At 41.5% G+C, this 26210-nt stretch overlaps 3 protein-coding genes across 3 annotated transcripts; 2 read left to right on the top strand and 1 right to left on the bottom strand.

Annotated features, from left to right (window-relative positions):
* Window positions 1-349: 349 nt before the first annotated feature.
* On the top strand, window positions 350-5171 carry actr5 (actin related protein 5; the record flags this gene model as incomplete). The annotated part of the gene is made up of 9 exons (XM_079172347.1): window positions 350-733; window positions 1291-1529; window positions 1617-1786; window positions 1992-2209; window positions 2513-2677; window positions 3276-3380; window positions 3604-3743; window positions 3910-4042; window positions 4279-5171. The coding sequence occupies 9 exons, from the start codon at window positions 350-352 to the stop codon at window positions 4609-4611; spliced, it is 1887 nt and encodes a 628-aa protein (XP_079028473.1). The 3' UTR covers window positions 4612-5171.
* Window positions 5172-10378: 5207 nt separating this feature from the next.
* Window positions 10379-15524, top strand: ndufa4l2a (NDUFA4 mitochondrial complex associated like 2a). Its single transcript, XM_079182190.1, has 4 exons — window positions 10379-10522; window positions 13537-13622; window positions 14654-14714; window positions 14879-15524. Exons 1-4 carry the CDS (start codon window positions 10478-10480, stop codon window positions 14933-14935), a joined length of 249 nt encoding a protein of 82 aa, XP_079038316.1. The 5' UTR covers window positions 10379-10477; the 3' UTR covers window positions 14936-15524.
* A 2156-nt stretch (window positions 15525-17680) lies between these two features.
* Window positions 17681-26184, bottom strand: LOC306706671 (serine hydroxymethyltransferase, mitochondrial-like). Its single transcript, XM_079173824.1, has 12 exons — window positions 26056-26184; window positions 24837-25031; window positions 23291-23370; window positions 22735-22935; window positions 21487-21568; window positions 21247-21369; window positions 20962-21101; window positions 20338-20500; window positions 20034-20133; window positions 19452-19607; window positions 19073-19180; window positions 17681-18846 (listed from the first exon to the last, which is right to left on the bottom strand). The coding sequence occupies exons 1-12, from the start codon at window positions 26086-26088 to the stop codon at window positions 18719-18721; spliced, it is 1509 nt and encodes a 502-aa protein (XP_079029950.1). The 5' UTR covers window positions 26089-26184; the 3' UTR covers window positions 17681-18718.
* Window positions 26185-26210: the final 26 nt, after the last annotated feature.

Below are 26210 nucleotides of genomic sequence, written 5' to 3'. Positions count from 1 at the left end.
GTTACATACATATACGAAATACGTTAATGTTACACACCTTAGTTGAAAAGCAGACACAAATTAGTGTTTCATTGAAAACATGTTTTTCAATGAAACACAATGAAAATGTACCACTTTTGTATTTTTTAACCAGCAAAGCCTAAGCGTGTATTTTATTCATATTAAATATATGTAATCTTTCAATCTTTTAAGTGCTACTCGTATTTTTAATTACACTTTTTAAAAAAAAAATACATATTGCTGTAGGCCTATACAGATTTAATGCATGTAAGTTGGAACAGTTCGGGAACTATAAGTCGGCAACACCGAGACTTCACCCGGCTGTATTTTGCTGTGACACACTTCCAAAATGGCTTCCAAACAGGAACCGGTCTATCAAATCTTCTCATTTCAGGACTGTAAAACCTCTCCTGACCCGATTTTTGAACTCCCCGCCCAGTGCCTGGCCCCTACATCGGCCCCTATAGTGATAGATAACGGCTCCTTCCAGACCCGGGCCGGCTGGGCGGCTCCAGCGGCGCAGTTTGACTCTCCGCGGCTGCTTTTCAAGTCGGTGGCGGCGCGCAGCAGAGGGGCCGCCCGCAGCGAGACCCAGATCGGTAACGATATCCCAAACCTGGAGCCGCTGCGGTGGCTGCTGAAGAGCCAGTTTGACCGAAACGTGGTGGTCAACTTCGAGATCCAGGAGCTCATGTTCGACTATGTGTTCACTCACTTGGGCATCGGCTCAGAGGTTAGTGGTGCACGGTGACTGATGTGTCCAACATTTACATCATCCACGTGCTTTCTTCACGCTAAAAACGTGACATTGGGTTAGCTATTTTTATTATGTCATTTATTTTCATATCAATGCCTTTTTCAAAAACAGTAGTTAAAGTTTAATTCGTTTCTACATTTTATCACAGAAAAATGTCACGTCCTTTCCACTGAGTTTGTTTTGTGTGTGTATGTGCTCAGATTAATCAAACCACAGACTGTAAATTATTTAATTTGATCATTATTTGCATTCTACTGTATATATATATTCTGTCTGTATATTAATTGGTCAATAATCAAGGTTGTCAATAGAATGTTTTATCATTTGTAGAAATTATCATAAGAACAGATCATTTCTAATGAATAAAGAAAGTTATACCCCACGTTTTTTTTGTAGGAAAATTAGGTGCGTTTTAATTACAGTAATGCATGCTGGTAATAATTATCCCTTTTTATGTTTTATATGCAACGTCAAACTAACTCGCCACGACATCCAGTTTATCAACCAGCCTTCCGTTCTCCATGCTTTTCTAGGACAGCGTGGCAAACCCCATTGTGCTGACTGAGGCGCCCTGCAACCCGCTGCACTGTCGGCAGATGATGTCAGAGTTGCTGTTTGAGTGCTACCGCGTCCCGTACGTCTCCTACGGCGTGGACAGTTTGTACAGTTTGTACAACAATGACACTCAAAGGAACCTCCAGCCGCCACACACCGGCATCGTCCTGTCCTCCGGCTACCACTGTTCTCACATCCTGCCGGTTATCGACGGCAGGTGAGGATTCACAGACAACTGCTTCATGCACACGTTTTGCACACGTCTGTTCTGTAGAGTCTAACTTTGATATGGTTTTGAGTCAAGGTTTGATGCGGTGAACTGTAAGCGCGTGAACGTGGCTGGGAGCCAGGCCGCGTCCTACCTTCAGCGCCTCCTCCAGCTGAAATATCCAGGTCACCTCGCCGCCATCACACTCAGCCGCGTGGAGGAGCTTCTGCATGAACACAGTTACACTGCTGTGGATTACCAAGAAGGTACGTCATGTCAGTGCGAACGTACATGTATGTTGATACACTTAGAGCTTCTCCCTGGCAAGTTCACGAAATCTGTTTAAAGTTTTGGAATAGTTGAAAACATTTATCTTAAGTAACATTAATAAACTCCACACTGACATGAATTTTCTCCTAAACCCTTTCTTACCCTTTCCCTCCTTTCCCTCTTTTGTTGCGTTCTCCACAGAGCTGGAAAAGTGGCGCAGCCCAGAGTTTTACGAGCGGGAGGTTCACCGTATGCAGCTCCCCTTCTCGGGTAAGGTGCCGGGCGGCTGTGTGAGTGTGGAGGAGAGGCAGGAGAGACGAGCTCAGCAGCTTCGGCGGCTTCAGGAGATCAACGCTCGTCGCCGGGAGGAGAAGCTGCTGCAGGACCAAGAGAGGCTGGACAGACTTCTAGCAGTACAGGCAAGGGGCCTATTGCATCATTTGCTGTTTATTCGAAAGCCTTTTAGGTTTTTTCCAGATGCTATTGATGTGCAGAAGACTTAACATACACTAGGGAAGACTTTTTGACCCCTTTGCATCCGATGATTACAAATAGACAAACTACGAAGAAGGCTAATTGTTCTGCTGAGGAATGATTGTGTTCACTCCAAACAGTAACTTTAAAACATCTGAAATACAAACTAGCTCTAACTAAATACGGGTGGATTCTAAAACACAGCAGGTGTGTGCTGCGCAGTGATCAAAGAGTTTGTTTGTGTGCAGGAACTGCTGGAGGACGGCCTGTTGGATCACTTTCACAAGAGCCTGGTGGAGCTCAACATGGACTCGGCCGAGGAGCTGCAGTCGTACATCAACAAACTGCAGCTGGCTGTGGAGCAGGGCAGACAGAAGCTGCTGCATAGCGACGGAGCGGAGGGAAAGACTGAGGTGGGTGTTTCTCCACCAAATCAGAGAGAAACCGAATCAGGAAATCTTGATTTGTTGTTCACTTGTTAGTACCTTCTCAAGAAGTATCAGAGAAGTATTTTAAATTCGGCTAACCATAGAAAAAAAAAGACATCTAACATTTGCTAGAATAACTAGAGTGTAGCATTGTTATACAAGTAGTGTTTTCTATGTATGTACTTGGCTATAAGTTAGGTCTGCAAATGCTTCAGTTGTCAACTTGCTTATGGCTCTGTTCCATTTCGGTGGGCCAGGGTTATCGTGCATCCCGGCTCACTGGAATGGCCGTGACACATAATATGACCATAATTAGTGTTATTAATTACACCTGTGTTTTATATGTCAAAATGGCTGCTGTGAATAAGTCCTATAAGGAAGCAAAGCAGACACTGTATTCTACTACTATCTACCTCGGAGCCGCCGAGCTGAGGTCACATTCAAATGTACCAATTATTAATTATCCCTGCATGTCATCGTGGTGAATGTGCTGCGGGGCGTCACTGGATCCGTCCTTGTTTGCTGCGGTCGATGTGCATGCGGCTGACATGAAGCCTGAGGCTGTTCTGTTGCCCTCTGCCAGGTGTCTGAGCTGGAGCAGCCGATGGACGAGGGAGATGGAGTGGCGCTGATTGATTCTGACTTCCCCGAGGACACGCTGCCAGAGAAACCTGCTAATGTGGTTCAGGTAGTGGCACAGAGACACTGGAGGCTCCCAGACAAGATACTTAGATCCTCATTAATGCTGCGCAGGCAATTTTCTGCCAGTTTACCGCGTGGCAGAGTGCGTTAGAAAAACTTTTCCGCGCAGTATTATGTTTATGTGCCAGGACAGTCAGGAAACTAACAAACTTTGCTAATAAGACGATGCATTTGGTACCACACAAAATGAACTTTTGTCTCATCTCCAGCCCTTGTTCAACATGGCGGAGTACCACCAGCTGTTTGTGGGGACGGAGCGTCTCCGGTGTCCAGAGATCCTGTTCCAGCCCTCGCCAACCGGAGAGGACCAGATGGGGCTGATGGAGACGCTGCAGTACGTCCTCGCCAGGTAATGACAAACCAATGCGAACATACACATGGATCACGCACATTGTCTTTTTTCCTCACGAATGCCCGTTCTAAACATTCTTGTTCAGAACACATTGGTAGGCAATACTATTTACATTGATACATTAGTATTAATGTCTTTCTTATGTCTCCTGTGCCACATACAGGTACACACCAGAGCAGCAGGAGGCGCTGGTGAGCAATGTGTTTCTGACAGGAGGGAACATGCAGTACCCCGGTATGAAGGAGAGAGTGGAGAGAGAACTGCTGGCTATGAGGCCCTTCCAGTCACACTTCAAGGTACAAGGTCCTTTTTTAAAACCCCTATTTAGCAATACACATTCCTACTTCACACGTTTCAGGTGTTGACCAGTAAAGATAGATACTGCCTTTATGGTTTTATGTCTTTTTATGTGAAAAACACATGTACTCGCACAGCTTACACTCAAAATGGGAACCAGTTAACCGGGCTTTACTGCCCAAATACGCCAGACGAAATCTTGTAAACATTTGAACTCTGACTGACTCCGTCCCAGGTGAGGATGGCGTCTCGGCCGGCCCTGGACGCCTGGTACGGGGCGAGAGACTGGGCCTTGCAGCATCTACCTAGCGCAGAGGGAGGAGCAGCAGAGGGATGGATCAGCAGGCAGGAGTACGAGGAGAAAGGGGGCGAGTACCTGAGCGAGCACTGTGCTTCTAACGTCTTTGTTCCCATGAAGATCACCAAACCAGTTCCCGCTCGCCCCACCGAGCCCTCTGTTACCACACTGACATCTACCGGAGCTTCTGCTGCGGCCACCACGGTCACGTCTGACCTGCCTCCCTGCTGTTCTACTGTTGCTGCTAACGTTACTTTGGTTACCTCCTAAACTGGGATCTCCGCTCTCGTTGAGTCTCTGATGTTCGATGTGTTCTGGAGATGATTTTTGAATGAGGGAAAGTGTTTCCTTTTTTGGATGAACCCACTTTCATTCAGTTTGACTTGTAATGTTTTACTTTTTAACAAACCCCAGAGAGCAGCTGTGGACTTGATACAATCAATCAACGGTAAAGAAGACCTTGCTCTTTGATTCTGAGGGAACGCGGGGAAAACGGTGGTCCTGCCCACACATGATTGCAACAGCAATTAATCAGTTGTGTCCGATATCGGACCTTTCTCTGTGGAAATGTAAAGAAGCACAGCACCAAACAAACACATCAGCTCAGGGATGTAAGGTGCATTAGCTGTAGCTGTTTTTACAAAATTAAGACATAGAACTTTTCCTTTTTTGCACCAACCGGGGAAATGGGAATAGACTTCCTGTCCGTTCTCAGTCTTCATCCATCTGTTTTTGGTCTCCTGTGACTTTTGTAACTTCAGCTTTGTTTTGTTTCCATGATGCTTAGCGAAACCACAAGAGACCATTCATATTGAATGATCGTTAAAGGTCTAGTGGGAATATGTTGGATACTATGTAAATAGCATTTGTTGTTTGTATGTTTTTAAGAAAATATATTTTCACTGATGGAAAGAGCTGTTTGCTTTTGTTTGTATTGCAGGTTGAGATGAAAGTCAGGCAGCTGTCTGATGCCACTGGTTACAGAGGAAAAGTCTAACTCCGTTCCTCAGTCCTGTTGTTTTTCCTTTTACTGCAGCTCACTTTAAAACCAAGTTTTGGTTTAATTCCCTAGTTTTTATCTACAATTTAGGAAAATAGATTTTTTTGGGGGGCTCACAGCATTGAACAATTACTTGGAAAAAAATTCTATTTATTTTTTAAGGAAACAGTGTCCACATGACTATGAATGTCAGCGATTTAGTCTGAAAAATGCACATTGCAGTTTCCCAAAGCATCTTGAAATGCTTGTTTTGTCTGACCAACATTTCAAATCCTAAAAATATTCACCTTGCAGTGATGTAAAACAAACAAGAAACAAATCCTCACATTTGACATGCTGTTACAAGAGAATGTTTGTTTGATAAATAGCTGAAACGTTAAGCCCATTATCAAAACTGCTAATTGATTTTCAGTTCAGACAAACATATTCAAACCTTGACCGAACAATCCTAAATATTTGCAAGGACTTGAGGTAATTGAGAAAATATATATATTTGTTTGTTATGTTAGGGGGAACTGACCCTTTACAATGCAGCATATATCATAATATGTTGTAATATAGTTATAAACCACTAGATGGCGCAGATAAACACAAAATCTAGTCGGCATATTTTCAACCTCTACGCCTGAGCATTTCCCAATAGCAGAGCTATTATACAACATAATAAGATTGACCCATCATGTCTAGTAGATTTGTTTCGATCCAAGAGTTTCAAACTTCCTCTGAGAAGCTGATTTATGCAAGTATTGCAGCAAAGTCTGCTGTGTCTCCTTATAGGAGAGACATTCTCACCGTTGGCTTCCTTTAATGCTAAAAACTGATGCTGGATTCTGAGTGCCAGTTTAAAAAAAACGTGCTTTGTTTCCAGCCTGCTCATCTACAAAACCACAGTTTAATCAGCCTAATGTTGCTATGCTATTATGTTATATATGTCCAGGTCTCTCTCTCTTTCATCTGATTCAAAGGTTTTGACTCACTGAAGAATTCTCAGGTGACTTGCAGGTGTGTTTGCTGCACTGTACTGTTTCTTTGTTGGTCCACATTATTAACCCAGCAGACCTCTGCGGTCTAATAGTATTATGTGGTGATGAAGTGTGCCACAGCTCGGGGTTCAAACCGCCTGCCAGCTTGTTCTGTTTCTCCTCAAGCAACAACACACACACACACACACACACACACACACACACACACAAAACCTGGTTTCCACAGCAGGGCAGAGCGAGGCTAATCAGAGCCAAAGCAGGCCTGTGACTGCAGGGTGATTGGCTCAAATTTAACAAGAGGGATTAAAAGGGGGGAAAAACAAGGTAATCTTTTATGTTTAAAAACAAGTAAACAGGATTAATTTCTATGGCTACACTACATTTCAATGAGACTTTCTTAATGGTATTTAGAGGAAAGAAAGCTGCAGGTGGGAACTCAAAGAAGACAATGGATAATGTGTTTTCTAACCCTTTCAGCTGACTTTGTGTTTGGCTAATGGGGGGATAATGATGGTTTGTTGTACAGCATTAACAAGCAGTCGGTGAATAATCTCTTACGGGTTATATTTGGTATTTACAATATTATGTGGCTATGATCCGTGTTGGCCTGGTGCTTCGGAGCCCATCAAGATATGTCGCAGCTCAAACAAAAACAAACATGTGATGGGTGGTCATGCTGCCCACTTTTATCCATGTTCATTCCTGATTGCAGCTCCTCCTCCACTACCACCTTGCCAGATGTCAGCGAGGAACAAGTCAAATTTACTGCTAGGGCCAATATGCATCATCATTAGCTTTCTAAATGAATTCTCTACCCAGCAGCTCACGGGATACTGTAGGTATATCTGCACCGCGTTGGACCTGAGTTGGCACTGCTTGTGCCATAGTGCTGGCTAGTGTCCAATTAGGAGGATTTATCTGTGAGCTCTGTGCTGCAGGTCAGCAGGAGCAGCAGGCAGGGCTGAGCTCATGTCACACAGTCCTGTGTCAGAAGGGAGGAGAAAATAAGGAGCCAGAGTTGGCGGTGTGACAGATGCACAATGAGGGTTTATATAATGGCTGGACAATCGTGTTTCATCTTATTTTTCCCGTGTAAAACTGGAGCCTGCATGTCACACATTCTGAATAATTCTGGAGGCAACAATATGATCCACTTATTTTGTTCTTGTTTTGATGGTTGCAGAGTTTAAAATAGCCTGTTGACAGAATGTCCCGTTGGCACAGTCGCACAAGGTGAAGACATGTTGAAATCCAGTACAAGCTTTGTGGCAGACAACCACCTCTTTCTCTCCATGCTTCCTGTCTCTCTTCACTCTGCACAGGGGAAAAAAACAAAACTTTTGCAGACTATCGCAAACATAGATGCCTTGTGTTCAAGGGTGGGAAGCCTGTGAGGGATCATGCTCTTGTTTCTAGCGACTTAGTTGGATGGGGCGCCTGCACAGTGGGGAGTGAAAATGGGGCTATAGCTTGAACCTAATACGCATGATGCCTTACTGGTGAAGCTTATTGTGTTTGAGCTGATTCGTTACCTTTTTTTCTACTGCAGCAGTATTCAGATAGCAATATCACCCTATACAAATAATCTATTACAAGTAGAAATCCTGCATTTGAAAATTTGTGAAGACATTTTAGCAACAAGATGTAATTTAAGTTTCAAAAGTACCTAAAAGTAACATGTAAAGCAGTGGCTGCTGCAGCTAGTTGAGGTGGAACTATTTTCTCTCCACTTTTGGGTAGTTTAATCTAGAATTATCATATTTTCGGTACTGATCTGCATTGCATGTAAATTCTCTAACAATAGCTTGTCAAATGAATGTTCTAGTTGATTAAAAAAGTTCAGTGTTTCATTATAAAGCAGCACGAATGAAAACATCGTGATTAAGTGTAGTACGTTGTGTACATAACTTTGATCCACTGAGAGCCACAAATTGTTTTGAGAAGTATTTGGAGTTGATGCGTCATGTGAGAAGCCCCTTACATCTGACTTCTGCCAAACATCTTTTTCAGATTCAAGAAACAACCAAATTGGCACGATGCTCGTACAAAACATCCATGTTTGATTACTGTTTGTTTTTTGGGTTTGATTTTCCAGCACAATATGAATTCAGTGTCTCTTGGCAGCTGTCCATCTAGATCCCATGTCAGGGCTGCAACATTATAAACTGGACATGGACAAGTGTTTACAAACCGCTCTCTCTGCATCATTACCGACCAATCATTATTCTTTGGGAAGATTTCACGTATTGTGTACAGGGATTGCTGTTAAAGGGATATTCCACTCAAAGTCATTTTATTATAAAACACTCTCCTCCTTTGGTCTTGAAACGTGTCTAAAAAAGGTTTGTAGTTTGTAGCCCTCACAAAGAACAAAGGTTTACACAATGGAAAAAAAGTAGCAACATACCCACAGACACTAATCAACAATAATCAATCATTTCTGCAGCATAATCCACTTCACTATTGCTCACCCATATGCTTTCCACTGCTGCACAGGTAGAAGGAAGGGGATAACGAGATACGGAAGAAGTGCATTTATCCATATCTTTGACATTTTATTATTTATTTTGAACATATTTAAATGATTTTGAACATGAATAGCATTTGCTTTAAGTAGAAAAGTTGACTATGTCAGAGGAGCTGTTTGAGAAGTTTCTGTCGAACCTTTTTACCTCTATGGAAACTTGTCACTACTGCATGCTTTGTAAGTGACGTGAATCCAGCTACAAACCTTTCAGAGCCACCTGTCAAACCTACAGGGGGTCCAGTGGGTGCTTCATACTGAGAAGGTAGATTTTGAATGAAGTTACTCTTTATAACAGCTATGAAACAGTGGTTAAATGTGTTCCAGTTATTGTCCAATGATTAGTCCACCTGGCTATGCACACACACACACATTGTATTGAATTGTATTTGTTTTAACTTCCGATTAAACTGGAGTACAATGAATCAGACACTGGTCCATTTAACAGAATGGGAGGTTGTTGCATTGCTGCATTGACCTCAGTTTAGCTAAGTCGAGCCTCCCATTAGCTCAAAATGCAGTAATAGTGTTAATGTGAAGGTGACATTGTTATTCTGCTCCTCAGGCATCAGCATGTTATGTTTTCATCTTTTTTTTCTCTGGGTTAGCTGATAATCATACGGAGCTAATCTTCAGGCTGAATCACAAGTGAAGCACTTGCTGGAAACATTTTTCCTTGGATTTACCCAACATTTTATAACATTTGATTAAAGAATCAGCTGCATAACACTGAGACTTCTTTTGCAAGTAATGGTCAACAAGCTAAGTTGTTTCTAAACTCTCTGTCCGTGTGCCAAAGTGTATCTAGGTCAATGAAAAGTGTTTAAAGGGTACAATCCTGGTGTTTGTGGTGCATAATTATGTTTTGGATTGCCCCTGTCTTTAGTTGCCAACATAATCAGCCAGAATACAAAGGGATCGCTTCCCTCAGTGTTTGGTATCATTCATTGTTTTTTGCATTATTTCTTCTTACCAATAGTTTATTTGTTTAACTTCATTACTGAGAAACAGAAAATGCTCTCACAAAAAAGTACTTTAATTGCAGCCCCATTCAAACCTCGAGGAGGTTTCTCTTTGGTGTAGCAGATTTCAGTTCAACTGTGTTTTTCTGGGATGTGTACTGGATACATCTTTACGGATATGATTAGGCCAACTGAAGAGGCTCATAGAAGATAGATATTCCCCAGCGGCCTTTTGAAAGGACACAGTGTTTGTATGCTTTTCCACTTCCTCCAGTCAGCTCCCAAAGGGTCGAAAGTCTTCAAAATGCAATAAAGGAAATGAGGGAGACAAGGCCTTTGAGCTTCTTCTGATTAAACACTGTGATATGAGCATCAAATGTTCTCTCTGCTGGATATTTAATGAATATTTACAAGGATGAAACCTTATCGTTTGAATACAAACTGTTACACGGTGTCCAGCGCCGAGCATTCACCCCAACAAGGGAGCTGAAGTTGCTCTAATCAGATGTAAATGACCTCTTTCTCCTCCTCCTCCCCTCCTCCCTCCACATGCAGAGAGCAACAGGTCTAAATCCTGTCTGTGCACTGTGGATATCAAGGGCCCGAAGTACTGACTCTGAATCATTTTATTTCATTGCATTGTTCCTACTTTCTACAAACAGGAGCAATGGTATTTCGGACAGCAGTGGAGCATGCTAAGAGGCACCCTGGGGTAAGTCATATTTATATCTTCCCTGTTTGTTTCTCTTTAGGACTTTATTGTCAGTGACAACAACCTGTTTTCAATTCCCAAAAGTTTTAATGTAAAATAATGATTAAAACTGAAATAACATAACATTTTAATATGACGATGTGCTTTTCTGAATCATCATTTGGACAGCTCTATTGTTTCTAATAGTGAGTCACATACATGTTGATTTTTCTCGCTGCACATTATTCAACAACGATGCCACATTAGCATCAATGTAAATACATTTTGGTTAACTAGAAGTTAAGTATTGTGGTTTTTATCCATTCATTTGTTTGTTGATTTACTGTAACAGGTGCAGTACAGTAATGTTATGTATTGTAGGTCTGGCTGAAGCGAATTTGCTGCTCCATCACTGGTTAGGCTTTACAATTCAGGTTCACATACATTGTTTTTAGGCTCCTAACCAAATGTAATTCTGCCTTCTACGATATCATTACAATATGAATAACATCACATACAAATTAATGTAATATATTTACGTTTTATCTCTCAGAAAATGTATTCGCAATGAATTTAACTTGATATACTGTACGTTAATAAGTTCTAGCTTTAGTTAATGAAATACTGTAGCAGACACACTTGATGATTGCCTGGAGGGTTTATAGAGTGTTGGTACATTAATTGATGTGATCAGAAGACTAATGCTGTCCCGTCTGATCTTATTTTAACTCTAAATAAGCAGGTTAAGTTTCTCCAGTGGCTCATTTGAAATCAAGCCAAACTGAGAGAGGCTTAAGACTTAAAAACACACACACATGACACGAACAAACCTCCTAAATCTAAACTGACAAAATCGTAAGTTTTAAGGAGATGAGTAGTTGGAATAAAATACATTCAAAAATATGAGTTGTCCCTACAGGGGGTGGGATTATTTCTGCGTTTTTTAACCAGCTCTGCTGTCAGAGAGCGAAGTGGAAGAGTGTTAACTTCTTGTCATCGACCTCCCATGAGAGAGAGAGAGAGAGAGAGAGAGAGAGAGAGAGAGAGAGAGAAAAGCTGCAGGGAGGAAATCCCTATGAGACTCTACCAGAGCTCCTTCATATGGTCTATACTGTCTGTACGGTCTACAGACAGTGGGCAATGCATCATAGTCCAGTACCTGAGTAAATGTACTTAGTTACGATCCACTACCGTAGAGCTAAAAGTAGTGATTGGGAGAAAGGAATGATTTCAGTGTTGTGTAAGCAGATAGACAGTAGCAGAGTAGACAGTAAGTTAATCAAGTGTAAAGAGACAAGTTATCAGAAAGACAGTCAGTCAGACAGAGAGAGTTTGACAGGCCGACAGCATTAAAGACAGGCCTGATTATTATTCAGTCATGTTGCTGTAGATCTTAAGCTGACAGTAAAAAGTGCTTCTTCTCTCTCTGGCTGTCTTTCAGAGTTTCTTTTACCAGAGTAAAAGTACAAATCAAACAAGCTAAGTAAAAGTCATGCATAATAGTAAACGTTTATAAATTTGATCAGCAAAATGTAAAAAAGAAGAAGTAAATGCCTGTTTTGCAGAAAAACATCCTCTATGACTGATTTGTCATTATATATATATATGTATATATATATATTACGATTAGTACTAATGCATCAACACTTAAGAAGCATTTTACTGTTTTGTCTGTTAGTCTATTGGTTCCCAACCTGGGGGTCGGGCCCCTCCAGAGGGTCGGGGGTCGTGAGATATTTAATGGGGGAAGGAAAAGTTCTGATACACAGATTTATAATCATAAAGAGAGAATAAATCACTCTTTGGTTGAACTGTGAACAACTCATAGACATCTGAAATGTTTGAATGCATTGCATTTTAAAAGCTTAGCCACATGTTTTTTAATGTAAAATCTGAATCGGAAAAGTAACTGCTGCTATCAAATATCTTTAGTGGAGTAAAAAGTGCGTTATATTCCTGTGAAATATAGTGAAGCAGAAGTATCAAGTCGACTAAAATTAAGCAAAAGTAGCTTAACTGTATATTTAAGCGCATCACTTGAATAGTTTCCACTTGCCTTAAACACAAACAGTACTGTCTGTCAGCAGGTTTACGCAAGGTGACTGAGTAAGAGCAGGTCAGTAGTTAATCCTCAGAGTTGTTACAGTAACTATAATCTACAGACAGGAAGTGGCAAATAAAGTATGCATGTGTTTGAACCGTAGGCTACTGTAAATCGTATCTACTTCATGAAAGACATTTCCTACTTCATTAAGAAACCCTGGGGAGTATAATTTAAAACAGATAGTTAATCTGCAGACCTGTTACAGTAATCTGCAGACAGGAAGTGACAAATATTAGGGATTTAATAGGAATTTGGAATGATACATTTTGTTACTGTTGATGGTTGGTATGTGATTCAGAGGAGAGTTTCTCACAATTGAATAAATAGGTTGAAAAAAGCCATATCTTCGCTTTCTTAATTCAAGAATGTGCTTTCGTATTTTTGTTCTCTGAGACATTCAGCGAACACAGAGTCAGGAGTCATGAGGTTGAAGCTGACTGAGGCTTATGCAACTTATAGAAGGGGGTATTGTTTTTATACGTGCTTATTATTCGGCAGGCATTACTTTGGTTTTAATGAGCAGGAAATCGGGTACAGCTGTGCAGCTAACATATTTCCAATAATTTTGCAATGAAGAATCAATGTCTCAACCATGACAGATCAATAATAAGTCCCCATAGCAAGTATAGCCCAGTGTCATTTCATTTCACCAACTATCACTATTTTGTGTATAGGTCAATTACTAGATCCAAATGAAAATGTTTAACATTTTAATTCCAGGTTGTAATGCAACAAAATAGGAAAAATGCCACAATGTCACTGTATGCACTAATAAAATCACATCAGCTGTCTTATTTTGAAAGCCTCAGGCTGTGTTGTCATTTATAAGCAGCACAGTATCACATATGAAATTAAAAACAATTCTACTTATGTTAAATAAAATAAGATTTAAGAAACCTAATCTTTGGATTGTCCCTCTCTGTGTCTGCAGCTCATCCCCCAGTTCTTCTTCATCTGTTTGGGAATGGGCGGGGCATCTCTGTATTTGTTACGGTTGGCTAAAGGACCCCATGTCACGTAAGGACCTCTGATGATATACAACAGAGATACTATGTAATATGTCAGGATGATACCTGGTAAAACAAAAAGTTCACTTTTGTGGATGAGTTTGGTGGCCTTCTTGAGCTGTTTACTGACTAAACTGTTACCTGTTCAATGATGTAAACATCTGTATTTTGTCAAAATTGAGACTGAGCATCAGGTGTAATTTTCATCATTCTTTAAACAAATGCGTCACCATGCACAAGGAATCTGAAAATGAGCTTAATGAGTGTTTTCCTTTGGTTTAGACATCTGTTTAGTTCTGTTTTCATTATTATTATTTGAGGACAATTAGCCTAAAATTTCCAAAAAGGAATCAATGACCCCCTACAGGGCGGTCACAGGATGGAGTACACCACCAGATTAAGATGTGTAAACAAGGAAATTATGGATTCTAGAATTTAGAATTTAGAATTTCATCTTCATGCAGATGTGCTAACATTTTAACAAGGCATGTGGAGGACAGATGAATACATTTTACACTATAACCAAGCCGAGGGATTTTGTTTTATGATTGTTACTGACTACAGGGATCCCCGCTCACTTTGATTTTCCCCTCCAGCCGCCTCTTGCCTGGACTTCCTCTCCTCCTGCTGCTATACAAACCTTTGATTTACCCATAATGATACTGCAATAACAGCAGACACAGCTAAGTGCTTTTACCACAAGCTCACAGGATGGTGCTCTGTCTTGTTTCTTTGCAGGTCTTTCATCATTTATTTACAGCAATGATTCTTTACATCCTTGATGAAATTATTAAAAAGAGTGTCTTGTTGATGGCACAGCAGGCTTACAGCACATATTGTGTGCTGAGTTTGAATCTGACCCACAACTTTTTGGTTGTTATCTTTTTTTGTGTGTATAAAATATCTTGGCTCTCAGGGGTATCAGATCATTTTTTATTTTATTTGTTTGCTATGTCTGAAATGAGAGCTTTATTCATGCCTCTCAGATTCCCAAAGAGCCTAACTTATACCAATTCTGTCCGTATCTATTTGTGTATTTAGCTGGAACAAGACCAACAACCCAGAGCCATGGAATAAACTTGATCCCACGTATCAGTACAAGGTAATACAGCACACTACGAGTATTCGTTGTTCGGAAACAGAGATGGCCTCCTACCTGTAATTGATGTATACATCTCTGTTTGCATGTGAGATTGGATACAGAAATGATTTCTTAGCACAACAGTATCAAGCTTCCACTCAGTTTGATTCCGTCTTCTTCCCCAGCTTGTGGCCATCACCACCGACTACAAAAACCTGAAGAAAGACGGACCTGAGTTCTGAATCTCTCGCTGGCTTGAAAAAGTAACAGAAAATCCTGATCTAGGGTCAGATCCACTCCCCCCTCCCCCCTTTATTTCTTCACTGTATAGTTGAAAGGTGAAATGCATTCTAGATCAGGATCTGTAAACCTTTAGTGTCTCTGTGCCTGTGTGATGTTTGCGAAAGCATCTGGCGATCTGGTAAATGTGACCAGCATTGTCAGTGAATGGATCCTGAAGGAACATCTGAATATTGAAAAAGTTGAATATGTCCCCCTTCTACATAATTACACCCACGCAGGAGAGATACGAGACACATATGCACATAGTCCCCACTGCACCAGACAAGTGGTATTGCATTTTTAGCCAATTTAACGCGAATAAGGTATACTGTATCACAACTGTTTTGTTAACCATGCTGCTGCTGTTTTAGAGATTTCAGTGTATCATTTTGAAAGTTTCAGGCATCTATTGGTTTCTGTTTACCTCTTATCACATCTAAAAAATGAATTATCAGACTCACAAATAAAAAAAACCAATGATGACAGATGACAAAAAAAGACAGGGATGCATAAACTTGGCTGGATTCTTTCAATAAACAGTCCGTCTGTTTCATGTTTGGATGAGAGCGTTTGTTGCCAACCTGCACCGTGACTTTCCTCAACCAGCTGCGTGGAACTGAGTCAGATACAGATCTTTCTCCACATCCTGAGATAGAAATACACAATCAGTAACTCTGATGGAACAGATCCATCTGTCGGCAGTGCAGCTGCTGATTAGTGCTTATATGGCCACATTTAGTGGTGTGTGTGTGTGTGTGTGTGTGTGTGTGTGCACCAGTGTGTGTGACAGCAGCCCTGTGCCTTATTTGATCAGCGACAGCAGTGGCAGGATGCTGAACAGTCTCCCAGCATGGTGTTGATGTATGACAGCAGAGCACAGTCTAAGTGTACACAGACACACACACACACACACACACACACACACACACACACACACACACACGCACACACACACACCAGTCTCTCAACACTGCAGCCACAAGCATACACAGATTACATTACGTATGATGAGGTGAATCAGATGAAAGATCTTTCTCCCATTGACTTTTATCATTTTATCATTTAAAGTAACCAAAAATACCATAAATATGTTGTAAGGTGAGTAATTGTAAAACAAATAAACATTTGTGGTAACTCTCAGGAGACAGGATTTGTCAATCTTTAACCTGTGACTGGATATATGGACTTGACATATTAAATATTGACATACAGTATTTATCCCTCCCTTATTTCCTCCTCATTAACTCCCTCAGTAACACCTCTGCGGCTTATAAAGGATAAATTAAAAACAAACTTCTAAATTTCTTACAGGAATTTGGCTTTGTTCAGTGAAGGTGAGACTCATGTTTCATCCTCTTAAGAAACCTTCAGACCACCCTCCCGGCTCTCTGCGCTCATATTCATCTCTTTCCTCCCCGTAAAACGACAAAAAGAGAGAATGAAGAGAGAAGAAAGCGAACATCAAAAAATCATCCGACTTTTAAACCATAAAGATTGTTGTGGTAATAAGGAGATGGCTAGAGGCAGACAATGGAGCTTGAGGGAGTATGTGATTTCCCTGAACGATATTTAAAAGCCTTAAAACACACGCACACACACACACACATACGCACACTGCGTTAAAGGAGTTGTCAGGTCATGAGAAACAGGCACAGAGATGAGCAGATGAGTCGGTATTTGCGTTGTGATGCTGCGTGTGTATTTCCTTGTGTTGTTTGTGTGTTTTCTGATGACAGAGCTGTGAGAGCTTTCCTCACCTTTGACCTGTGATTCAGCTGGCCGGAAGACGGACTGAAAAGCCCAGCAGGACTAAAAAAAAGTCCATTCAGTTCATCAGAGAAATAAATATTAAGCGCTCCAATAGGCATCAAGTTGTGTTGCAAAGCTCATTTTAGTGCTGCTTTATAAAAGACTTCATGTCTCAGAGGAAACTGTTCTTTCAGAATAATAAAAATATACATCAAAATAAAATAACAAAGTCTCATCCTGCAGTGAAAGAAAGAGGAAGCCTGCTATTTGTTTACCTGTCTGGGAGTATAAAGATCTGACTGCTGCAATTTGAGAAACAGGGGGAGAGAACGGGTTCAGATCAATAGAAGTGCAAGTTCTGAAGGTATTGTGAGGACAGGGAAGGACTCTGGTGTTACATAATGCTCTCATCTCACCTTATATACAATGAACTATCTATGTTTATGAGCATTATGTAATGTCGGGTGACAGGGTGATATACAAATATGCTCAATGTGAAGTGAAGATGGTCTCACCTCGACCACCTGCCTGTTTCTATTTGTTAATAACAGGTTCAGTCTGGTAGTCTTCATGCAAGAAAGTTAGTTTTAACAACATGAAACAAGTCATTCAAATAGAAAAAAACCCAATTGTTCAGTGGAGTCAGGAAGCCTTCATTGGACAGATCAAATGTCTGAAGCTCATATGTTTTTTCAGGGTGTGAAGCTCTGGCTCTTTCTGCCGAAAAGATCCGCTTTTCTTTTCTGTTTCTGGACTGTTCCCTGAAGCTGACAGTGAGAGGAAATGAGAGGAAATGCCATCAGACATACAGATCAGTGTTTATAAACTCTGGCGAGTCTCCTTCCTCCATCGACCCATAAACATAAATCATCTGCCTCTCTATGAAATGCATGCGTCTCATATGACAGCAGGTATTCTGCAACAACAGAGAGCTGTTAGAAAATTCAACAAACATAAACATTGAAGATCAATTTTTATTGCAATGAAGAAGATCACTGTAGCCTATATATACGTTGTACTATATTCACAAATATAGAAGGAGATATAGTATGTTGTACAAAAAAAAGAAGAAAAGAAATGTGCACTGTCTAACTGTTTCCCCATTTAGTTTGTGGTTTTGCAGGTTCAAACTGAGCTTGTGTTCAATTCCTAACACAGCTGCTGCAAGTTTCCCAGCCTGGGACAAAGCCTGGCGTTGATAAGGACTCTAAATACTGCTTATTGACAAAAAGCCAAATACCTTGAACACTTATGGTCCTTCTCGGCTTAGAAAAGGAAACAACAGTCTGAGAAGTGGGGAACGTATTACTGCTATTACTGAACTGCAGGATAATGTACGTTACTGTGCAACGTTTTTAGGCTCCTATAAACAGTCTTAATGGAAAGCATCATCATTATCGACCTCATCATCACATGCACAAAACAAATCATTTCCATTTCTAGTAGGTTCAAACATGATTTCCCAATGCGGCCTATAAGAACGTTGCAAATCACTGTAATAAAGTGTCAAACTGAAATAAATTGTTGACACTAAATGGGTTGCTAATAGAACAAAACCTGCTAAAATTGAAAATGACAACTTCTCCCATGATGTCATATTTAACACTATTGCCACTTTTGTGTTTTTCTATCATCATTCATCATCTGTTTATACAGGAGCCTCTACTTCTGGATGCCTCACAAGTGGAGTTATACATGCTGACAAATACATTAATACACACTTACAGTTAATCTGCCAAACTTGGCAATTTGCATTGTGTGACTTTTTATTCATCAGGCTTTGATACATCACATTAAATTCGTCGTGTTATTTGGCAGACAATGTCGACTGTTGACGTGGAAATGTAACTGCGTGCATAAATGGCCGCTGATGCTGACTACACTTTCAGCTGACGTAAACCTGAAACGACGCTTGTTTCCATGGCAGCGTCATCAAAAGACTATTACAATAGAGGACTTATAAAGGGGATACTGGCTTTCTGTGTGATGTGTTATCAGTGGTCAGTGAATCCGGGCATGGGGAAGGGTCTGGCGAATAGCTCCACCCGCTGGCGGAGCTCCGCGATGCGCGACACTGTCTCTTGGTCCTCCAACAGGAAGGACTTGAAGCTGGACAGATTTCCTGAGAAAGAGCAATAAAGAAAAAAGTGAAGATAAAATCCTCTACAACATTGAACCTCCTTAAAACTTGTACATGTTTTCCTTTAGATGCACATCATCATGTCACTTTTGAAGACATTATCTCTGGTTTTCCTTAGTCACAAAGCATTAGAAAGCCTTCTCACCAAACATCACGTCATCATGATGTGTCTAACACTATATCAAACACACTCTTCCTCCTCTCTCACCAGTCTTCTTTTTCACATCCAGTGCAATCTGAATCCCTTCATCAATAAACTCCACAACCTTTTCAAAGTCTGCCTCCTTGAACTGTCTGGAGGTTAGAGCCGGAGTTCCTGTCAGAAAAACAGTATAATCATTAAATATTAGGGTGAGGTTAAGAGAGACACAATGCTGACAGGTTGACTGACAGGCCGATGAACATACGGACAAATCAATACAGACAGAGACACAGAGGGAGAACAAAGGGTCCAATATCATTTGGGTAGCAAGACTGACTGGTTGACAGATTCGGCCCAAACAACCTCTCCTCCTGCAGCTCCTCACCAACAATAACCAGATAACCAGCACATCCTGTACAAGCTTTTTATCTACTCATCTGAGTACCGAGCCTGAGTCCTCCTGGAGTCATAGCGCTCTTGTCTCCGGGGCAGGTGTTCTTGTTGGCGGTGATGGACACCAACTCCAGGACCCTCTCAGCTCGAGCCCCGTCCATCCCGTGGGGTCGAAGGTCAACCAAAGCCAGGTGGTTGTCTGTTCCACCTGAGAGGAGGAGGAGCAGGAGGAGGAGGAGGAGGAGGAGGAGAGACTTACTGTTTTTGCTCATAATGTGTCTGACAGTGTGATGAATTATCCTTCACTCGCCACTCAAACCTTCATAGAAACAGTGATAAAGTTTTCACTTTTCTCTTTGTATTGCCCCCCCCCCCCCCCCCCCCCCCTCCCATTCAACTGTCAAGTGAAGGTTACGTGACTTTTTCCAAAGTTATGAAAACCGAATGCAAATTAGGTTGGAGCAATTGCATCAGGTACTTTGAGTGGTAGAAGTGCAATATTACTTTAAATGCTAAATTTAAATCCATATTCAGGGGAAAGAACCCCACACAAACATAAAAAAACTTCTTGTGTATATATATATATGTATGTATGTGTTTTGGACAAACAAACACCCTTCGGCTCCCTCAGTACCTGACACCAGTGTGTAGCCTTTCTTCAGCAGAGCATTAGCCATGGACTTGGCATTCAGCAGCACTTGAGCAATGTACTGTTTGAACATGGGAGTGGAAGCCTGCAGAGACAGAAACGATGCTGCATGTGTAACGAGAAAGACCATATCAGGACACTCCAGATGACTTGTATGTTTTATATGTAAACTGCTGAAATGAAGTTGGTGTTGAAAATGTTCTGCAGAGCGTTTTCCCAAAGGAGTTTCTCTCTCATTTTGTCTTGCTGGCTATTGTTAAATACTCATGATTAATGTTGATATCTGGACCTGTTTGAGGGCGACAGCCACCCCTGCAATGGCGTGGTTGTGTGGTCCTCCCTGAAGTGATGGGAACACTGCAAAGTTCACCCTGTCCTGGAGGTCATAGGTCACCTCCCGACCTTTCTTATCCACAGACCGCACACCTTTCCGGTAGAAGATCAGACCGGCCCTGCAGCGTGGAGAGAGAAAACCGAATGCACTCAACTTTAAATGTTTCATCTAATAAAAGACGGTGTGCTCCTCCTTATTCCGCGCATCTTGTATCGTGAACCACACAGTTTCATGCCACATCACAAAAATCAGCCCAGTTACTTGCCAGTTTATCATTGTTCCACATAATGCCCCAGTATTCATGTTAGTTTGTTTCTCTAGTGCTTTGAGTCCCTGTTGTTAGTCTTTTGTTTTTTTACCTGTTCCCTCTCTGCATTTGGACTCTCAGCCTGAAAGCCATTTCTCGCAAAATAAATCATTGACATCATTCTGCTGCTGCTTCTACTGTCTGCGTTTGGCTCCAGTTCCTGTTTTCTATACCACCAACCGTAACAATTTGAATAACCTGACCTGACCACCATTAACACGTATTCTGTGACCAGTGAAAAAATCATTCACTCACAACATCCAAGCTCTCACCTTGCTCCACGCAGGGACTTATGGGTTGTGGAGGTGACCAGGTCAGCGTGCTGGAAAGGAGAGGGAACAGCTCCTGCTGCCACCAGGCCGCTGATATGAGCCATGTCTGCCAGCAGGTAGGCATTTAGCTCCACACACAGCTGAAACACACACATCACTTCATTGTACATACTCATTCGTCTTCTTTGGGTTTCCTATTTTAGTTGCCATTATATTTGGCTATTCTTCCCTGAGGGACATACAAATCTTTTTGATAGAGCTAAGGGCTATTATAATAAGAGGTACCTTCTTCATGCGAGAGTAGTCGATGAGGCGAGCGTAGGCGCTGGTTCCTGCTATGATGAGTTTGGGTCTGAAGAGTCGGGCCGTCATCTCCAGCTGGTCATAATCTATCAGACCTGTTTTGGGCTGAGATGATACAGGAGGATAGAGGAAAGAGTCACACGCGAGTCAAAAGTGAGCTCCTTGTAGTTTTGTTTTTGTAGCAACATTAACTATTTACAAAATGTCAACCAAATTACTCACATCCAGCTTGTAAGGCATCGATTCAAAGTAGATGGAGGTGGCTGAGATTCTCTTGGTGTCTGTCATGTAGCCGTGGGTAAGGCTGAAGTGGTGGAGTAGTACAAAAAAAAGTTCTTCTGAAATATTGTGAACTTATTCTGACCTCTCTTCCATACGACCAGAATTATTTATGTAATCGAAGTTCATCTTTAGCTGCTGCTGCTGCTGTCATGTGAAGACCAGATCTTACTTTATATTATTTCCTTACTTTTGAGAAGTAAAATGCTGTTTTGTCTTGTTACTTGTTCCACTGGTTGTATTTTTCAATCTATTGTTGTATGCTAAATAATATAAACTATTTGTGTGCATTTATATCAAAATCCTTCTAATTTACTGTACTCCTAACTCTCAGCTAGCCATCATATAAGCTTTAGTGTCCAGCATATAAAAGTTGCAGGTCAGCATTCATCTATAAGCTATTATAGTCTGCAGTAATAATATGACTCGGATGCGTGATTGGATGTCAGTTTGGAAGACTTATTGTTTACATTTCCCACACTTCAGTGGTTGTAGTTCAAATAAGATGTATTCATTTCAGAGAGGGTGGTCTAATGTGACAACTCCAGACTGTGTGACTAACATTCTGTCATTTACATTAATTCCTCTTGACATTAAGTCACATGAAAACATCTAGTTTCATGCAAGAAAAATGTCAGAACCACTCAGGCAAAATCTCACATCATTTCATGGCACATTTAGCAAATACTGTAGCCACTCATAACGTAATAACTGTCAGATAATGCCTATAACATGTCAGCCTAAAAGCATTGGAATGTTATGTAGCATCTCGTAAGAATCATAAGGATGTGACTAGTCCGTCATCAGACAGCGTCATCATAGCCATCCAGCTGTGAAGGAACAGATTGCAACCAACTGAAACTTCTCCCGTGTGCAAAGCGTGTAGGAGAACGCCGAGGCTGATGCGAAAGCACCAATGGCCCTATCTAGAGCGCGTGCTTGGTTTGTCAGGTCTGGTCTACTGCAGAAACATGGCAGCCGGCTCTGTGAAGATGAGCCGCCCTGTATATAGATATGAACGGCTCATTCTAAGATAACAAAAGTATAATTCTTATTTTTTGCTGATTTTGCACTGAAGAAAACATACTTATTCATATTATATTCCATTTCTGCCTATGGATCCCCCCTAAATGCTACACACTGTACTTTTAATTTAGAGTGCTCTTTCTTTCTGAGTACAAGCTCACTCACTGTCCTCCGTCTGGCAGATCCAGGCCCATGATGCGGTCATGGGGCTGCAGTACAGATGTGTAGGCTGCAAAGTTAGCGGGGGATCCAGAGTACGGCTGGACGTTGATGCCCCACAGACTTGGGTCCAGACCGAAGGCGAAGAGCGCTCGCTTCTGACACAGCAGCTCAATCTTGTCAACGATCTCTGCACCTCCATAGTACCTGAGAAAGACAACATTTTAATGTATCTTATTATATCGTATTATTTTGTCTCGTTACGTATTGCATCGTTACATATATCTATCGTTAAGTGTTATGTCTTGTATCGCATTACAGCATTATGTATTGTATCGTATTACATTGTTATGTATTGCATTGTATTATTTCATAGTGTTTCATATTGTATCGCACTACAGTGTATTATGTTCTACAGTACTGTATCATATTATGTTGAATTGCATCATAAATATGGGGGAGTAAAATTGCCATATAATTAAATTTAACAAAATTGTACACTTCTAAAAATCGTTCAAAATGTTATAATAATTGTAACAATATATATTGTCCGTGTCGTCACCTTTGTCCTGGGTATCCCTCAGAGTATTTGTTGTTCAGACAGGAGCCCTGAGCCTCGAGCGCTGCACGGCTGCAGAAGTTCTGACAAGACAAACAAGCACAGTGTCAAGACCCACAGCCACACGCCGAACATTTTATTTATATCATGCTTATATATTCAGAACACTGTCACCATCCAAATACAGTATAACCTTTTTTTCTGTTACCTGACGAAGGGTGACTGAACACCCCTGCTCTTTTTCAGCAAGGCCCAGCTACACAGTACAACCACAGTCAAAACTTTACTTATCCAGGATGCAATTTACTTCAACTAAACCAATTATAATGACAATAAGGCAATTTCCAGAGTCAGAGGATGATAAGCAAAGATATTTCAATCTGTTGAATTTGTTTCATAAATCTTACAGAATGTTCATTACAGTCTTTTCTGGAAACTGCAAAACGGATTAGTTCATCTCAAAATAATAAAGTTTTAGAGGTGATATATTCAAATTAAAAGAGAAATATGGAGGAATCTAATACTGAATCCCTGTGGGGTTCAGCACTGCCATTTTCCCAAAGACACTTGAGAGTCAGAGGAGAGATGGAGCTGCAGAAAAGGAAATGAATGTAAATGAATTTTTCTCCCCGTCTCAGTCAGTTTTTTTCCTCCCACTCTCACTTCTGCTCGTCTCCTCTCTCTGTCTCCCTCTCTGGCCTCCTCTGCCTTGTTATTATACTAAACCTGTCACTGTTCTGGGATCCCTCAATCATTCCAGTGGGATTTAAACCCAGTCCCCCATGTGACACAAAACTCTCTCTATGACTTTTCAAAACACTGTCTCTCCACACACACACACACACACACACACACACACACACACACGATCACCCCTCCTCCTCTGTCTCAACTTAAAATGTGGAGATCAATGGTAGAAATCAGCGAGGAAACCTAATAGGATCACTTGGCTGTGTTCCTGAAGAAGGTGGCTCTCCATTGGGAGTCAGCCTGCTGCAGCGACTGACTGACAGCACACGCACGAGAAGATGAAAATCTTTTAGATGTCATGGTGATTGATAGTGCTGTGGATTGATAATTGCTGGCATGAGAGCTCCCTTCTTTTCCCACAGCTTCCACTTAGATGGAATCCCTGACTAGTGAGAAAAGAAATGCAAAGGAAATCTCTGAACTCTCTGAAGAAAACAATACATTCTAGAAACTACATCTCTGGTGACTTGCGGTAGCGCTGTCGTGTGTTGTGGCTGGTAGCAACTTAAATTGGCAAAACCAATGCTTGAAAATCTTTCTATCTCCCTTTCTCGTTTGAATACAGGAACCACTGGGGGATTAGAGCTCGCTAAGAGACGGCTCCCTTCTAGCTGACAACTAACATCCAACAACCCCGATCCCTCCCTTCATCCCTTTACCCATAACCCTTCATCCTTCGAGCGCCCTCCCTACATCCGTTATCCTCCTTCCGGACCCTTAATCCATCTCTCCATCTCGTTACTGACATGGTCTTTGTTGAACATCAATACTCGACAGCTTCTCTCTCTCTCCTCTTTACCTCTGATGCGATGAGCTCCAGTCCCCGACACTGCCTGTCCTTCTCCTGCTGCAGGAGGCTCCACATCTCCGGGTCGTCCCAGGCCAGGTTCTCCTGCCCCGTCCACCCGCCCGCGCTGCTGATGCCTCGCCTGCACGACTCCGCTGTGACCTGCCCTTCTCGGCCCAGACATCCTGAGACCCTGAGGAAGAGGGGCTGCACGGGGCGGTGGGTAGACACACAACATTACTATTTTGGCTAACAACTACATGTCCACTTCTTAAATAGTTGTGAAACTGCTCTCTGTTTGGTAAGACCCTGGAGAGATGGTGCTGTATTTCTTACAACTTACTGTTCTGTTTAACGACTCAGGGTGGTTAACAAAAACCTTCACGAGGTGACACAGGATTTGATGCAACTCTCCATTGTTATAAGCTGTCTGAGGCGTTTTGTTGTTGTTTTCCAGGATTGCTCCTTTGGTGTCTTTTGAAAACCTCAGAAAGAGTGAGCGTGTGCAAAACACACTTTCATCACTCAAAATTATAATACTTTGCACCGGGGGTTTGGAAACCAGGGAGTTAGAATAATGGGCCTTTTGATGTTCTAAACAATCCATTAAATGAAAGGCACTATTCAGTGGAGCGGTTATGGAAAACCGTGGACATGAAAAGGGATATGTGGCTGGCCACACAGGCAGTGACTTATTTATCAGGGTTTTGTTTGTTGAAGGCAGCTTGTAGCTGCGTGATAGTTACGTAACCCTTCCTTTGGCTTAACAGAGCGATTACTGTTCAAGCATAATATATGTCGAAGCAAGTCTCCTTTCATCTATTGTGTTCATTACGTTTTCTAAGCTTTGAGTAAATTAAGTCTTACACAAAGGGCGGAGTGTACAGTCAACTTTCCTTCAATTACAAATATTCTGGGACAAACAGCAGCAACTCTTCTTATTTGAGGACCTGCGATAATCACAGTTATCAGACAAACCAAGTGACACTTACTCAACTGGACTGACAAATTAAAAACACAACACAAAGTCGGACACAACGTGCTTCTTCAAACCACACATTTCCTTCGTGGTTGAGGGGACCTGGGTTGACGAGCTGACCTAGTTTGCTGTAAGAGGTGATCTAGTTACAACAGCTCTTAGGAAGCAGGGTGAGAGATCCTCTCACACCGATGCAAGTGTAAATGTGTGTACATTTAAAAAAGCTCTAAAATAAATGCATAATGTACTCACCCGTATTGTTTGCCGTAAAGACAGAGAAAGCATGCCTGTGACAGCTGAGTGCTGGGAAAACAGAAAACTGTTCAAAGTGCAAAGGGTGAAAGTAAAATTAGTACTGGAGGAAAGCCAAGGACATTTGTACTTTGTGTCACTGATAAAAGTAACTG

This window comes from Pholis gunnellus (genome assembly GCF_910591455.1).
Source record: "Pholis gunnellus genome assembly, chromosome: 2".
NCBI classification, from domain to species: Eukaryota; Metazoa; Chordata; class Actinopteri; order Perciformes; family Pholidae; genus Pholis; species Pholis gunnellus.
This window is presented reverse-complemented; position numbering and strand designations above follow the sequence as displayed.